The sequence below is a fragment of the Apodemus sylvaticus genome, chromosome 22, assembly GCF_947179515.1.
Source record: "Apodemus sylvaticus chromosome 22, mApoSyl1.1, whole genome shotgun sequence".
Classification (NCBI taxonomy): domain Eukaryota; kingdom Metazoa; phylum Chordata; class Mammalia; order Rodentia; family Muridae; genus Apodemus; species Apodemus sylvaticus.
Window position 1 is genome coordinate 29,803,022 of NC_067493.1, and position 16,594 is coordinate 29,819,615.

General features: G+C 34.7%; 1 protein-coding gene across 1 annotated transcript in view; it reads left to right on the forward strand.

Annotated features, from left to right (window-relative positions):
- LOC127672482 (cytochrome P450 3A13-like) overlaps nucleotides 1–16,594 on the forward strand; it is a 51,770-nt gene that overhangs the window by 14,800 nt on the left and 20,376 nt on the right. The window contains 4 exon segments of the mRNA XM_052167626.1: nucleotides 1,721–1,820; nucleotides 12,387–12,500; nucleotides 12,797–12,885; nucleotides 13,491–13,639. Coding sequence (XP_052023586.1) covers nucleotides 1,721–1,820; nucleotides 12,387–12,500; nucleotides 12,797–12,885; nucleotides 13,491–13,639 — 452 coding nt within the window.

Sequence of the window (16,594 nt, forward strand, 5' to 3'; positions counted from 1 at the left end):
ACCGAATATTGAACCAACCCTGCATCCCTGGGATAAAGCCTACTTGATCATGGTGGATGATCATTTTTATGTGTTCTTGGATTTTGTTGGCAAGAATTTTATTGAGTATTTTTGCATCGATGTTCATAAGGGAAATTGGTCTGAAGTTCTCTTTCGTTGTTGGAAATTTGTGTGGTTTTGGTATCAGTGTAATTGTGGCTTCATAGAAGGAATTTGGTAGTGTTCCTTCTGTTTCTGTTATGTGTAATAGTTTGAAGAGTATTAGTGTTAGATCTTCTTTGAAGATCTGATAGAATTCTGAACTGAAACCATCTGGTCCTGTGCTTTTTTAGGTTGGAAGACTTTCTATGACCCCTTCTATTTCTTTAGGGGTTATGGGACGGTTTAGATGATCTATTTGTTCCTAATTTAATTTTGGTATTTGGTATCTGTCTAGGAAATTGTCCATTTCCTCCAGATGCTCTAGTTGTGTTGAGTATAGGCTTTTGTAGTAGGATCTGATGATTTTTTGAATTTCCTCAGTTTCTGTTGTTATATCCCACTTTTTCATTTCTAATTTTGTTAATTTGGATACTTTCTCTGTGCCCTTTGGTCAGTCTGACTAAGGGTTTATCTATCTTGTTGATTTTCTCAAAGAACCAGCTCCTGGATTTATTGATTCTTTGTATGGTTCTCTTTGTTTACACTCGATTGATTTCAGCTCTAAGTTTGATGATTTCCTGTCTTCTACTCCTCCTGGGTGAATTGGCTTCTTTTTGTTCCAGGACTTTCAGGTGTGACCTTAAGCTGCTAGTGTATGCTTTCTCCATTTTCTTTTTGGAGGCACTCAGGGCTATGAGATTTCTGCTTAGCACTGCTTTCATTGTGTCCCAAAGATTTGGGTATGTTGTGCCTTCATTTTCATTAAATTCTAAAATGTCTCTGATTTCTTTCTTTATTTCTTCTTTGGCCAAGGTGTCATTGAGTAGAGTATTGTTCAGCCTCCATGTGTATGTGGGCTCTCTGTTGTTTTTGTTGCTATTGAAAACCACTCTTACTCCATAGTGATCTGATAGGAGGCAAGGGATTGGTTCAATCTTCTTATATTTGTTGAGGTCTGTCTTGTGACCAATTATATGGTCGATTTTGGAGAAGATACCATGAGGTGATGAAAAAAAAAGGTCTATTCTTTTGCTTTAGGATGAAATGTTCTATAAATATCAGTCAAATCCAATTGGTTCTCCTCAATGGAGGAATGGATACAGAAAATGTGGTATATATACACAATGGAGTACTATTCAGCCATTAGAAACAATGAATTCGTGAAATTCTTAGGCAAATGGATGGAGCTGGAGAACATCATACTAAGTGAGATAACCCAGTATCAGAAGACCAATCATGGTATGCACTCACTAGTAAGTGGATATTAACCTAGAAAACTGGAATACCCAAAACATAATCCACACATCAAATGAGGTACAAGAAGAACAGAGGAGTTGCCCCTTGTTCTGGAAATACTCAGTGTAGTATAAGGCAAAACCAGAACAGGGAAGTGGGAAGGGTTGTGTGGGAGAACACGGGGAGGGAAGGGGGCTTATGGGACTTTTGGGTAGTGGGGGAACAGAAAAGGGGAAATTATTTTAAATGTAAATAAAAATATATCGAATAAAAAAAGAGAAAAAATATTCTTTTCATTGTTCTGGATCAAACTGGTGTAATCATCTCTGTTTTCCCAAAACAGGCTACATGACGGGATGACCCCTGTCCTGGTTATCACAGATCCAGAAATGATCAAGACGGTTTTTGTGAAGGAATGTTATTCAATCTTTACAAATCGACCTGTAGGTATTTGGTTTTCAACATGTAAACATTGTGCATACTGAACAGATTTTTATCTTTTTATCTAGTTATATATATATATATAATCTAGTTATATATATTATATAGAATATTATATACATATGCATATATGCATGGAGAAACATTTATTACAAAACCAAATGAATATGAAAAAGAGAAGGAAGGAGTACTTGCAAAAATATTGTAATTATAATCTGACAATGTAAAAAATTAAAATGTGAGCATTCATTTAAAAATTTTACAATGAAAAGTTGGTATTGTTGCCCAGGAGCACATTTATCTTGCTCATGTTTCATGCTCCAGCACTAACAAACAAACAAACAAACATTTTATTTTGAAATTCTTATGATTTCACCATAATTTTCCAACAATGTTCATAGTGCTATGTGCCTTTGTGCTATTGTGTTGGGGAGAAGGGTAGCTCATCCTTCCTGAAGGAAAAATCGTCAGAAATAAATGAAAATCTCCTTTAAATCATTTGCACCTATAACCTCTAGCTAATGGCTAAAGAGGACTGAACTTACTATCTAATCAGGTAGAAGTGAAAATGTGACACTTATCAGCAGAGAAGTTAAGCAAACAAGATTACAGAGCAGAAGTCAGTAATTGATTTTAGCAGCTTTGCTGCCGAAGGCCAAAGACAGGCCTCCTTATTTTTATTTCAGCTATTCCCCAAGGAAAACTGGCAATAATAACTAAGGATAAGGCTAGTGCTTTTCTGATATCCTTTAGACTAGGCAAAACTGCACAAATATACACATATATACAGATAAAGATATATCATATACATATGTGTGTGCATGTATATGTATGTATATGTGTTTATTTTAGAAGTGTGTTTTTATTCTTTATTAGTGTCAGTGCATATATTCAAACGCAGCATTCACAGTTTTCTGTGATGACAGAGATATTTATCTAAAAAATGGTAACATCATTCAAATACAGACCTTTTTATATAAAGAGTTTAGCACGACAATTTGTAAATTTTAATTAAATTGCATTTATACCATTTATTATTTCCTGCTCACTCCCCTCATATTCCCACATAAACTCTATTTCAAATTCACACACTCATCTTCCTTTCTTTTTCCTTTTTTTGAACAAGGGCCAATATATGCCCTAGCTATTCTGTAGTTCACTCAGTAGATCATGCTTATCTAAGACTCATGTAAATCAGCCTGCCTTTATTTTCAAGTATCTTAATGAAACTTGCATGACTCTTTAATTTGTTGCATATATAGATGAAAAATGCATAAGTACAACTTGATTATACTGTTCAATGTGGCAAGCATATGTATGTTTCTAGAGATGATTACTCATCATTCAACAACCAATCACAGATGACTCTCAGGAGAAGACTGGTTGTCCCTCTCTGGCTCTTCATCTAGGAGTTTAAAATTTTCCCTACATCACCATTTGATGAAAGTTTTCAGGTCTTGTTTAGGTGATGATGTTGTTGATTTTGCATTTTGTAGCTTCCCTGGTATAGCTAGAAGGCACAATCTCACAAAAAATCTTCCTGATACTCTGGCTTTTAAAATTCTGGCCATACCTCTACAATGTTCTATTAGCCTTAGGTGCAGCAACTCTGTTATGATGGTATCAATAAGGTAGGAGAGCAGTGTGAAATTATTCCTCTCCATAATGACTAGCTGTGGTTTTCTGTAATTGTCATTTACATTTCAAAGAAACTTCTTGACAAAGATTGAGATCTATACTTTTCTGTGGATACAATGAAAAAACTTGAAGACAGTGGCATAGCATACTGCTCTGGTAGGGTAGGGTGATAGTAATAGGATCACTTATAGAATCCTCAATAGCCACACATATTTAGCTAGGTTTCCAGTACCAGTAAGTATTTTTCTTACTTTGAGCAGGCCCTGAGTCCAACTAGTCAGCTATTGATTACTAATATATACATACATACATATATATATATATATATATATATATATATATATATATATATATATATATATATATATATATAATTACTAACAATCTTTTAATGCTGCTATTATATTTTATTAGCATTTTCTTGTAATAGTATTTGTTGTGTTTCATAGGTGTCATAGCAGGATGGGCCTACTCATTGCTGCATCCTCTTATAAGTTTTTAGATCACCTTTCTGATATCCACTGTGTGTGGGTCAGTTACATTTTAAATACAGGGAATATTTGCTATTCCCTGTAGTTTCCTTTTTCTCATCTCTACAATTAAAATTCTCTTTTAATTTATCCACTTGTCCTTCATATTACATGTATACCATGCATCCTGTTATTTTCCTCCTGGGAGTTTCCCTAGCCATGGTCCCGTCTACTCTTCTACTTTCAGTGGTTACTCTTTATTGTATATTCACATATGAAGTTTGGGGTCTAGGAACCATATATATGAAAGAATATATGGTATGTGTCTGTATGGGTCTGGGTTATCTCACGCTATATAGTACTTTCTTGTTCCATTCATTTAACTACATGATTTCAATTTGCTTTTCAGTTAAATAGTATTCTATTGAATGTATGTGTATGTATATATTTATGTATGTATATATATATATATATATATGCACTTATTAGTAGTAGTATACATATACATACACATATACATACATGTACATATGGAGCACTATATTAAAAAGTATTGAGGATGGAGGATACCTCTCTCTCACTCTCTTCTTTTTAGTATAATTTAATGGTTTTGCTTAATTTGTCTCCATTAAAAATAATCTTGATTGTGGATTTGTAATATAGAGAATTTATTATTTAAATATTTACTATATATTTTGTTTGGTGTATGTTTTTTGTTACTACTTTCTTTAGAAAGTCATGCTAATTTTTTTCAAACACTATCTTAAAAGTATCTCTGCCAGGCCTTGAACACAATTGTACACCAGCTGATGTTAAACTCACAGTATCTCTCTGCTTCTACTTCCTGTGCACTGAGATTAAAGCACCTAACACCATCACACTAAATTTTTATATCACTTATTTACTTTTTAGTTTATTATTAAAATACTTTTATATATTTTTAAATTATGTGTGCATGCAGTGAATCATCATGTGTGTATGTTCATATATATGAATAATGGCAGTAGTTCATCTTTTATGTTTTCATTATTTATTGTTTGTATAAAAATTTTATTATGATATTATTGTAGGATTTAATCTGTTTTATTTTGGTTCTTTTTTTGACGGGTCGAATAAGCATTAAACCAGAATACATTGCACATTCCAGACTACTTGCTAAGAGAATACAGAGAAGAAAATTCCAACCTTTAATATATCCAAGCAGACATCACACACATTAAGTCCAATAACTAGTTCACAAATAGAATACATGTTACCATATATACATATAATAACTATACACACACACAAATACATATATATGTATATGTGTATGTTGCTTTTATTTAGATCCTATTACCTAGTCTTGTTCCTGTGCCACTCTCATTGTTCCCCTTCTTCTTCCATATTATACTTCCTTATACTCTACTGACTTTCAAAAATTGTGAGCCAATAAATTTAGTTTTGCTTATAAAATAACAGATTACAGAATTCTTTGCAGGAACATAAGCACCCTTCCACTCTCTACACTGCTGAAAAAAAAAATGGCTCTTCTATCACTGGTTTCCAGTACTTACCAGTAGAAACAGAACCTCTCAATCTTTCCATTCTCCATGGTTTAGAGTTTATGGTTCTTATTCTGTGTCAGTCTTGGGTCATTAAACACAATTGCTAGAATCTCAAGAATGCAATGACCTTTTCATGCCCCAACGGGAACTTTCTACATGTCTCTACCTTTCCTGCAGACCATATACTGTTTAAAAGGCTTTATTTATAATTATTTAAATATATGTGCATATATGTAAATGACTGAGTATATATGTAAAGTGTTTATGAAGGTCAGAAGTGGGTGTTGGATTCCCTGTATCTGAAGTTACTGCAGTTGACCCACCTTACAGGGTCTAGAAACTGAACTCATGCTCTTCTCAAGAGTAGTATATGTACTTTACTAATAGTCCTCATCTCCTATATAGGCTATATGTTTCTTCAACGCTACTCCATTTTTTTTACTGCTCTTGAGCCTTTGAGTGAGTGATTTGGATATCACATTTAGGAGTGAGAATTCTGCTATCATTCTTAAAATCTTTGTCTAATTATAATTTTCCTGTGCTAATCTTTCCCCACTGTAAAATAAACCTTCTATGACAATCACTGACAACAGTAATCTATAGCTATAAATGTAAGATTCTAGAAGGTATATAGATAAGCATCACATATTCATTTAGAAAGAAGAGATGTAGTTTCAGCACTAAAGCCTATGGACGGCTTTTACCAGATTTACAAAACCATGTTTGGAGTCAGTTATTAAGAACACTGACTATAATTATTGATGAATGGGTTCAATTCCCTGTAGCCATATAATATGTAAAACATGTCTGTAATTTCAGTGTCATTGGATCCAGTGACCTCTTCTGGGCTCTGCAACTGTTGTACCCCTGTGGGACAGATGTACATAGAGAAAAAACTGCTCATACAACTACCATTAAATCCTCAGGAAAAAGCCATGGCATCAAGATCCATTTTACATTCAATGATGAATTTCTAATTGGATTGATATTCTACAGATCTAGAGGAATACACACAGCAATTGTTAATTCGTGGGTACAATAATAATATCATGCCCAGAGTCAAGAATTTCATGGAATTCCTTTGGCATTAAGAGACTTGCAACCCTATCTTCCATAATGTTCTCAGGGTCTTGGGTGTGATTGGTTATGCACTGGCTGTGAAGTAGTTTAGTCAGTTATGACTTCCCTTATTTTTATAAATAATCTTTCTTTTTTGTTTTTTTTATTTTTTATTGATATATTTTTATTTATATTTCAAATGATTTCCCCTTTTCTGGATCCCCACTCCCCACAAGTTCCATAAGCCCTCTTCCCTCCCCCTGTTCCTCCATCTACCCCTTCCCACTTCCCCTTTCTGGAATTCCCCTATACTCTTGCACTGAGTCTTTCCAGAACCAGGGGCCACTCCTCCATTCTTTTTGGACACCATTTAATATGTGGATTATGTCTTGGGTATTCAAAGTTTCTAGGCTAATATCCACTTATCAGTGAGTGCATACCATGATTGATCTTTTGAGACTGGGTTACCTCACTTAGTATGATGTTCTCCAGCTCCATCCATTTGTCTAAGAATTTCATGAATTCATTGTTTCTAATGGCTGAATAGTACTCCATTGTGTAAATATACCACATTTTTTGTATCCATTCCTCCGTTGAAGGACACCTGGGTTCTTTCCAGCTTCTGGCTACTACAAATACGGCTGCTATGAACATAGTGAAGCATGTGTCCTTATTGCATGCTGCAGAATCCTCTGGGTATATGCCCAGGAGTGGTATAACCAGGTCCTCAGGAAGTGTCATGCCCAGTTTTCTGAGGAACCGCCAGACTGATTTCCAAAATGGTTGCACCATCTTGCAATCCCACCAGGAGTGGAGGAGTGTTCCTCTTTCTCCACATCCTCACCAACACCTGCTGTCTCCTGAGTTTTTGACCTTAGCCATTCTGACTGTTGTGAGGTGAAATCTCAGGGTTGTTTTGATTTGCATTTCCCTAATGATTAATGATGTTGAACATTTCTTAAGGTGTTTCTCAGCTCTCTGAAGTTCTTCATGTTAAAATTCTTTGTTTAGCTCCGCACCCCATTTTTTAATGGGGTTATTTGGTTCTCTGGGTTCTGCTTTCTTGAGTTTTTTGTATATATTAGATATTAGCCCTCTGTTGGATTTAGGGTTGGTGAAGATCCTTTCCCAATCTGTTGGTTGATGTTTTGTCCTTTTGACAGTGTCCTTTGCCTTAAAGAAACTTTGTAGTTTTATGAGGTCCCATTTGTCAATTCTTGATCTTAGAGCGTAAGCTATTGGTGTTCTACTCAGGAACTTTTCCTCTGTGCCCATGTCCTCAAGGGTCTTTCCCAGTTTCTTTTATATTAGTTTCAGTGTGTCAGGTTTTATGTGGAGGTCCTTGATCCATTTGGAGTTGAGCTTAGTGCAAGGAGATAAGAATGGATCGATTCACATTCTTCTGCATGCTGACTTCCAATTGAACCAGCACCATTAGTTGAAAAGACTATCTTTTTTCCATTGGATGCTTTCAGCTCCTTTGTTGAATATCAAGTGACCATAGGTGTGTGGGTTCATTTCTGGGTCTTCAATCCTATTCCATTGATCCGCTTGCCTGACATTGTACCAATACCATGCAGTTTTTTTTCACTATTGCTCTGTAGTAAAGTTTAAAGTCTGGAATACTGAATCTCCCTGAAGTTCTTTTACTGTTGAGAATAGTTTTGGGATTTTTATGGGGATAGCATTGAATCTGTAGATTGCTTTAGCAAGATGGCCATTTTAACTATATTAATCCTTCCAATCCATGAGCATGGAAGATTTTTCCATTTTCTGAGATCTTCTTTGATTTCCTTCTTCAGAGATTTGAAGTTCTTGGCATATAGGTCTTTCACTTGTTTGGTTAGAGTTACCCCAAGATACTTTATGCTGTTTGTAGCTATTGTGAAGGGAGTCGTCATTTCCCTAAATTTCTTTCTCATTCTGCTTATCCTTTGAATATATAAAGGCTACTGATTTGCATGCCTTGATTTTGTAGCCAGCCATTTTGCTGAAGTTGTTTATCACCTGTAGAAGTTCTCTAGTAGAGTTTTTATGGTCACTTAAACATACTATCATATAATCTGCAAATAGTGATAATTTGACGTCTTCCTTCCTTTCCAATTTGTATCCCTTTGACCTCCTTATGTTGTCTAATTGCTCTAGCTAGGACTTCAAGAACTATATTGAAAAGATATGGAAAGAGGGGGCAGCCTTGTCTAGTCCCTGATTTTAGTTGGATTGCTTCAAGTTTCTCTCCATTTAATTTGAGGTTGGCTACCGGTTTGTTGTATATTGCTATTACTATATTTAGATATGGTCCTTGAATTCCTGTCCTTTCCAAGACTTTTAGCATGAAAGGATGTTGAATTTTGTCAAATGCTTTTTCAGCATCCAATGAAATGATCATGTGGTTTTTTTTCTTTGAGTTTTTTTATGTAGTGGATAGCATTTATGGATTTCCTTATATTGAACCATTCCTGCATCCCTGGGATGAAGCCTACTTGATCATGGTGGATGATCCTTTTGATGTGTTCTTGGATACGGTGGGCAAGAATTTTATTTACTATTTTTGCATCGATATTCATAAGGGAAATTGGCCTGAAATTCTCTTTCTTAGTTGGAACTTTGTGTGGTTTTGGTATCAGCGTAATAGTGGCTTCGAAGAAGGAGTTGGGTAGTGGTCCTTCTGTTTCTATTTGGTGGAAAAGTTTGAAGAGTATTGGTCTTAAGTCTTCTTTGAAGGTATGATAGAATTCTGCACTGAAACCATCTGGTTCTGTGCTTTTTTTTTGGTCAGAAGCCTATCTATGACCCCTTCTATTTCTTTAGGGGTTGTGGGTCTGTTTAGATTGTCTATTTGATCCTGGTTTAATTTTGGTAATTGGTATCTGTCTAAGAAAATGTCCATTTCCTCCATATTCTCCAGTTTTGTTGAGTACAGGTTTTTGTAGTAGGAACTGATGATTTTTTGAATTTCCTCGGTTTCTGTTGTAATATCTCCATTTTCATTTCTAATTTTGTTAATTTGGATACTTTCTCTGTGCGCTTTGATTAGTCTGGCTAAAGGTTTATCTATCTTGTTGATTTTTTTCAAAGAACCAGCTTTTGGTTTTGTTGATTCTTTGTATGGTTCTCTTGGTTTCTACTTGATTGATTTCAGCCCTGAGTTTGATGATTTCCTGCCTTCTTCTCCTCCTGGGTGAATTAGCTTCTTTTTGTTCCAGGGCTTTCCGTTGTTCAGTTAATCTTCTAGTGTATGCTCTCTCGAATTTCTTTTGGAGGCACTCAAAGCTATGAGTTTTCCTCTTAGCACTGCTTTCATTGTGTCCCATAGATTTGTGTATGTTGTGCCTTCATTTTCATAAAATGCTAAGAAATCTTTGATTTCTTTCTTTATTTCTTCCTTGACCAAGGTATCATTGAGTAGAATATTGTTCAGTTTCCATGTGTATGTGGGATTTCTGTTGTTTTTATTGTTATTAAAGAACACTTTTACTCCATAGTGATCTGATAGGAGGCATGAGATTATTTCAATCTTCTTATATTTGTTGAGATCTGTCTTGTGACCAACTATATGATCTATTTTGGAGAAGGTACCATGAGGTGCTGAGAAAAAGGTGTATTCTTTTGCTTTGGGATGAAAAGTTTTATATATATATATATATATATATATATATATATATATATATATATATATATATATATATATTAACTTCAATTGGTCCTAAGCTTCAATTAGTTTCACTGTCTCCCTGTTTAGTTTCTGTTTTCCTGATTGGTCGATAGGTGAGAGTGGAGTGTGGAAGTCACCCACAATTAATGTGTTAGGTGCAATGTTTGCTTTGAGCTTTAGTAAAGTTTCTTTTATGAATGAGGGCACCCTTGTATTCGGGGCATAGATGTTCAGGATTGAGAATTTTTCTTGTTGTGTTTTTCCTTTGACCAGTAAGAAGTGACCTTCCATGTCTCTTATGATGACATTAGTTGAAAGTCAATTTTATCTGATATTAGAATGGCAACTCCGGCTTGTTTCCTGGGACCAGGCAGAGAGTATAACAGAATAGATGGTATAATATAGTCTACAGGAAATTTATATTCTTTGAATGTGGGCTTCATGGGAATTATAAGATAAATTCTTGATTTGACAAGGTGCCTGGTTCTTATTAGCAGGTGTTAATAAAAGTGTGATTAAAATGTTTTAATAGTTAGGAAAGAAGACAGATTTTCAAAACGAGTAGAATTATGAGGTTTTTGGTTGTTTTGTTATTCCACTGAAAGAGAATGCAGGATACAAGATTTCCTGTTGCTGACTGAATGGTATGCTGATTTGAGAAAAAGGGTTTGTCTTTGTGTTTTTAGAATAGCTGATTAGTGTCTATATACCTTCTAGAGTTATATGGACCAGATATTACAGAGAGAGACTGCCTGAATATAAATTCAGGTGAATCAAATGAAAAACTATTCTTCATGATATCCCCCATATGGCACAAATGCCTTGATGGTAGTAGTGTGGGATTTATATTTTTTAAATATTTCACACTGCATAGGGAGATTCATTGTATGCAGTTCAACTGCGTTCAGTTGGGTTTCTTCCCGAATTCCCTTCAGTTTTTAGTTTGTGAAGTGAAGGTCAGCAGAGGCATTTGAATCCAGAGAATAAAAAATAGACAGAAAATTACAAAAAAATTGCAAACTTAGTTTGAATCCAACCAGAGCAATTCAGTGAGAAGCTGAGAAAAGCCCCCTTGAATCAGATAGCTTGGATAGGATCTTAAGCCAAAGCATATGAGTTGAAACAGCCAGGCCTGAGTTCAGATAGAACTAGAAAGGGTGAGTTCATTCAGCAGTAAATCTCTGAGATAATGATTACATCTGGTGAATAAAAGGTACAATTACAAGGGCAAATTGCTTATACAGTGCTGATTGTTTTTGGCACCACGACATAAACCTAGACATAGTCAGGAAGAGTCTTCAATTGAAAGAATGCCTCCATTAGCTCATGTCTAGAAATGCTTCAGGGCATATTCTTAATTAGTGACTGACAACCAAACTCACTGTGGTTGACACCATCCTTGGGAAGTTAGTCCTGGGTTATATATGAAAGCAGGTGAGCAATCCATTAGGTGACATTTATGCAGAGATTCTGCGTCAGTTCCTGCCTTCTATTCCTGCCTTGTGTCTCTGCCTTGACTTCTTTTTTTGAAGGGATGGGATCTGAATTGTAAGCTTAAATAAACCCTCTCGAACCAAGTTGCTTTTGCCCATGTTCTTTATCACAGAAATCACAACAATAGAATGCTATCTAAGAAACCAATCTTTCTTTTTTCTATTTTCTATACTGAGTTCGAGACTATATTTCAATCTCTTTCCTGTCTATTCATTTTGAAAGGAAATTTTTCTCATGAGTAAATTATATTGATGTAAAAATTGTAATAGGACAGGTTAATACAATATCAGATAGCTGTATGTATCCTTCTTGTACTTTGAGGTATTTTACATATTTAATTTATTCATCACATTGTGTGCTTGAGTGTATTATATGCATGGCATTTGTGCAAGTGGTCACAGAGACCAAAAGAGGACTTCAGATACCAAGAGCTGTAATTACCGGTAGCTGTGAACCACCAACTGGGTGTGTGCTAAGCATTGAACCAGGGTCGTCTGCGAGAAGAGTAAGCATTCTTAACCACCAAGCCACTGGTTCATCCCCAGTTTGAGAAAATTTATTGAGAGACTTGCAAAATCTAAGCCACCCTGAAAAGGGTTACTATCAATTAATATCAAGGAATATTGTCTATTTTATAAATATTTTACAAATGCCAAGATAACCAAAATAACGAAAGGGAAAAGTATAATTTTCTTGGTATTGTAGGCTGTGGGTCCTGGTGGAATTTTGAAAAAGGGCCTCCTAAGAAGTGAAAATGAAGAATGGAAAAGAATTCGATCATTGGTTTCTCCAACCTTCACCAGTGGAAAACTGAAGGAGGTAAGAAAATAAAGGATGTTTTTTAAAGATGTGATTAATTCTGAGTACAGGGTGAAGTAATATATTCTTCAAAGAAATGTTCCTTTGTGCATCACATTGCTAAGAATTGTCTTTCTTTTCTTTGTTGATGTTGTTATTTTTATTGTTTTTCCTTTTATGGTTTTTATTTGTTTCAGTGGAGGTTGCTCTTTCACCTCTGTTAAAATGTGACTCTTTTCATAATTTCAAAAGTCTTGTTATTTGGGAACCTCAGATGTTGACATTTGTCAATGCAGTGTATTGTATTTTGTACTTAGATGTTCCCCATCATCCAACACTATGGAGATGTGCTGGTGAAAAATATGAGACTGGAAGTAGAGAAAGGCAAGCCCATTGCTGTGAGAGAGTGAGTAGTAATGCATGTATTGGCTGTGGGCTCTGTCACTTCTGGAGACATCCCCTACTTTTCAAGAACCCCAGATTATTCCAGAGAAAAAGGACAAGTATGATGTTATCCTCCTGTAAACCATGCATTAAGAAACACCTCCCAGATTAACTTTGGAGAATCTCCCTCTAATGTACATGAAACAAAATTAGATTAGCATTTGTTGTCTCTTATTTTAGAAGACAAATTATATAGTTTAGAGAGAATGATGAAAATTTAGGTAAGATACAGCTCTCAATACTAAGAAATGAAAGAGGAGAATATATGAGGTTCATCAGAGATCCTTAATTTGCCATGAGTATTACAGTTTATATCTTTGGACAATCTAAAATTCATGTTTTGCTGAACATCTTAGAAATATATCAACAAAAGAGAAATCGCTTCTACCTCTATTTAATTAAACTGAAGAGGGGTGACTTTCTGGAAATTATGTGGGCAGTAAAATCACACTGAATTTTGAAGATGCCACAATAGTAAACTCAGGCTGCACTAAACATAATGCAGACAAATTGTCCCATAGCTCAGGAGCTGTGTTGGTCTCATATCAATCCCTTTGTCTTTCTTAGAATTTTTGCTGCCTACAGCTTGGATGTGATCATTAGTACCTCATTTGGAGTGAAGGTGGATTCTGTCAACAATGCTCAGGATCCTTTTTTGTGTAATGTCAAGAAGCTTCATAAATTTAACCTTTTCAATCCATTAATTTTCTCTATGGGTATGCTGTCTATTTTTAAACTATTATGATATTAGTCTTATTGTAAGTAGCATGCAATGTACAATATACTTCACAGCATATCAATACACAATTAATTCTCCCCCACTTCAGGCTTCACCACTATATGATCTGTATTATCCCCCTTTGTACTTTCATCTTACATCTTATCCATCATTGCTATATATTTGCTCTTTTTAGATAATTTTATTACATGACCATGTGATTTCTGTCTTTGAGCCATCAATGCCATGATTTATATTTATACATTTACATATATTATTCATTTCACTATATCTTGAAAGAAACTTAAATAAATATCTAATTTCAAGGTTTGTCATTTTTCTGGATAGTATATTAATTTTAGGAGTAAGTGTAGAACTCGCCATTTTGTGACACAGGTTATTCTGTGACACAATATCTAGTATTAATTAAGTTTACATATTTATGCATATACATTTAGAGTTGCAATGTTATATGGATGATAGTTCCCTTAAATGCATAAAGTAGGTTATATGCTTGTGATTTGTTTTGGTATTTCAGAATAGTAATGCATGCTCATTTCCTATATTGATATTTGACGGTTGGATATATTTCTTGGAATCAGCAAAACAAATTCTGATTGCTAATACAATTGGCTAGTTTGTGTATTGTTTGTTTGTTTGTAGACAAACTCATGATCTTGGCTGCTCTGTAACTAGCTATGTAGACCAGATTGGATGAAACTCATAATGATCTGTCTGACTCTGTTTTCTGACTATAGGGGTTAAAGGATGTGTTAGTACTATCAGCATTAGTCTGTGTCCTTTGCTAAAGGAACTGAAACCATTTATTTTCAGATTCTTAATGAAAAGCATTCACTGGTTCTTATCATTTAATGGCACTTTGTGGCCTTGTTTGGTCCTCTTTTTTAACAATTGCCTTAGCAGTTTTGAAACTCTTCCTCTCTCACTCTTGGCTGTAATTATGGTTTCCTTCAGTCCAAATTCTTGTTTCCATTATGTAATACATGCAGGCTTCACTGTGATTAATTCTTTAGGCAATTCATTAGGCTGACATAACATACAGTTTTTGCTTCTCCTTTAATTGTAATCAATAAGTTTTTGAAATATTAATACTTTTCAACAGATCTTATGTATTAAACATGAAATATATCTTTTAAAGAGCCCCTGGCTTTCTTGTTTACTGTTGAAAAGACAGAAGTCACACTGAGGAACTTCTCTTTATATATAAGTTAGTCCCTCCTCTTGTACCTTCAAATACTTTTTTTTTAATTTTGTGTATTCACCTGCTCTTGATTTCATGATTCTTTGTATTGGTCTGTTTGTTTCTTATTGGTTGATTTAAGTCCTAAGATTGACTACTTCCTGACATCTATTCCTCCTGAGTGTGTTTCCTTCTTTTTGTTTTAGAACTTTCAGGTGTACTGTTAAATTGCTAGTATGCAATATCACATATTTCTTTATGAAGGCATGTAGTGCTATGGCATTTCCTCTTATCACTGCTTTCATGTTTGGGTATGTTTTGCCTTCATTTTCATTGAATTCTAGAAAGCCTTGGATTTATTTCTTCTTTGACCCAGTGATCACTGAAAAAAAAGAGTTCTTCAGTTACCACGAGTTTTTAGGGTTTCTATTGTTAATGAAGTCCAGTTTAAATCCATAGTCATCAGATGATAAACAAAGTATTACTTTAATCTTTTTGTATCTGACTAGGATTCATTTTTACTGAGTATATGCTCAATTTTGCAGAAGATTCCTTGAGGTGCTGAGAAGATATATTATTTTGTGTTTGGGTGAAATGTTATATAGCTATCTTTTAGCCCCCTTTGATTTATACCATCTGTTATAGGCCCTGTGTTTCAATTTAGCTTCTGTTTGATGACCTGTCCAGTGATGAGAGTGGGATATAGATGCCTCCCACTATTAATGTGTGGAGCTCAATGTGTGATTTAAGCCTCAGTAATGTTTCTTTTAGGAACATGGATACCCTTGTATTTGGCACACAGATAGAGTTGAGACATCCTCCAAGTGGACCTTTCCTTTGACAAGTATGAAGTGATATTCCCTGCCTCTTTTTATTAATGTTGATGGAAAGTCTATTGTATTAGATATTAGAATAGCTACAACATCTGGTTTCTTGAGTTTCTTTGCTTGGAAATACTTTTCCGCCACTGATTCAGTTAGTGTCTATCGTTTTTGCCAAGATGTGTTTCTTGTATGCAAGTGAATGGTGCACCCTATTTATTAATCAGCTTTGTAAGCCTCTGACTTTTTATTAGTGAATTTAGACCATTGATATTGAAAGATATTAATAACCAATGATTGCTATTTCCTGTTAATATTGACAGTGTTTGTGTGTGTGTGTGTGTTTGTAGGAAAATTATACTCTTAGTTTTGCTAATTTGGTGTGAAATTATGAATTCTCATAATTTGGTGTGAAATTATGAATTTTTGTGTTTTATTTGGTATAGCTAGCCTTGTTCGGTTGGAATTTTCCTCCTAGTATCTACTGTGTGGCTAGATTACTGGAACAATTGTGTTTAATTTTGGTTTTGTTGTGGAATACATTGGTTTGTCCACCTATAATCATTGAAATTTTTGCTGAGTAGAGTAATCTGAGCTGATATTGGTCTTCTCTTGGGGTCTGCTTGACATCTGTCTAGACCTTTCTGGCTTTCAGAATCATTGTTGAGATGTCAGGTGTTATTCTGAATTTATGTGTTTGTTGGCCTTTATTCCTTGCAGCTTTCAATATTCTTTCTTTGCTCTGTATATATATAGAGTTTTCATTATTGTGCAGCATGAAGAATTTTCTTTTCTGGTCCAATTTATTTTGTGTTCTCTAAGCTTCTTGTATGTTTATAACCACCCTGGTCTTTAAGTTAGGAAATTTTTCTTCTGTGATTTTGTTGAAGATATTTTGTGGTGTTTTGAGATACAAAATGTCCTTTTCTAT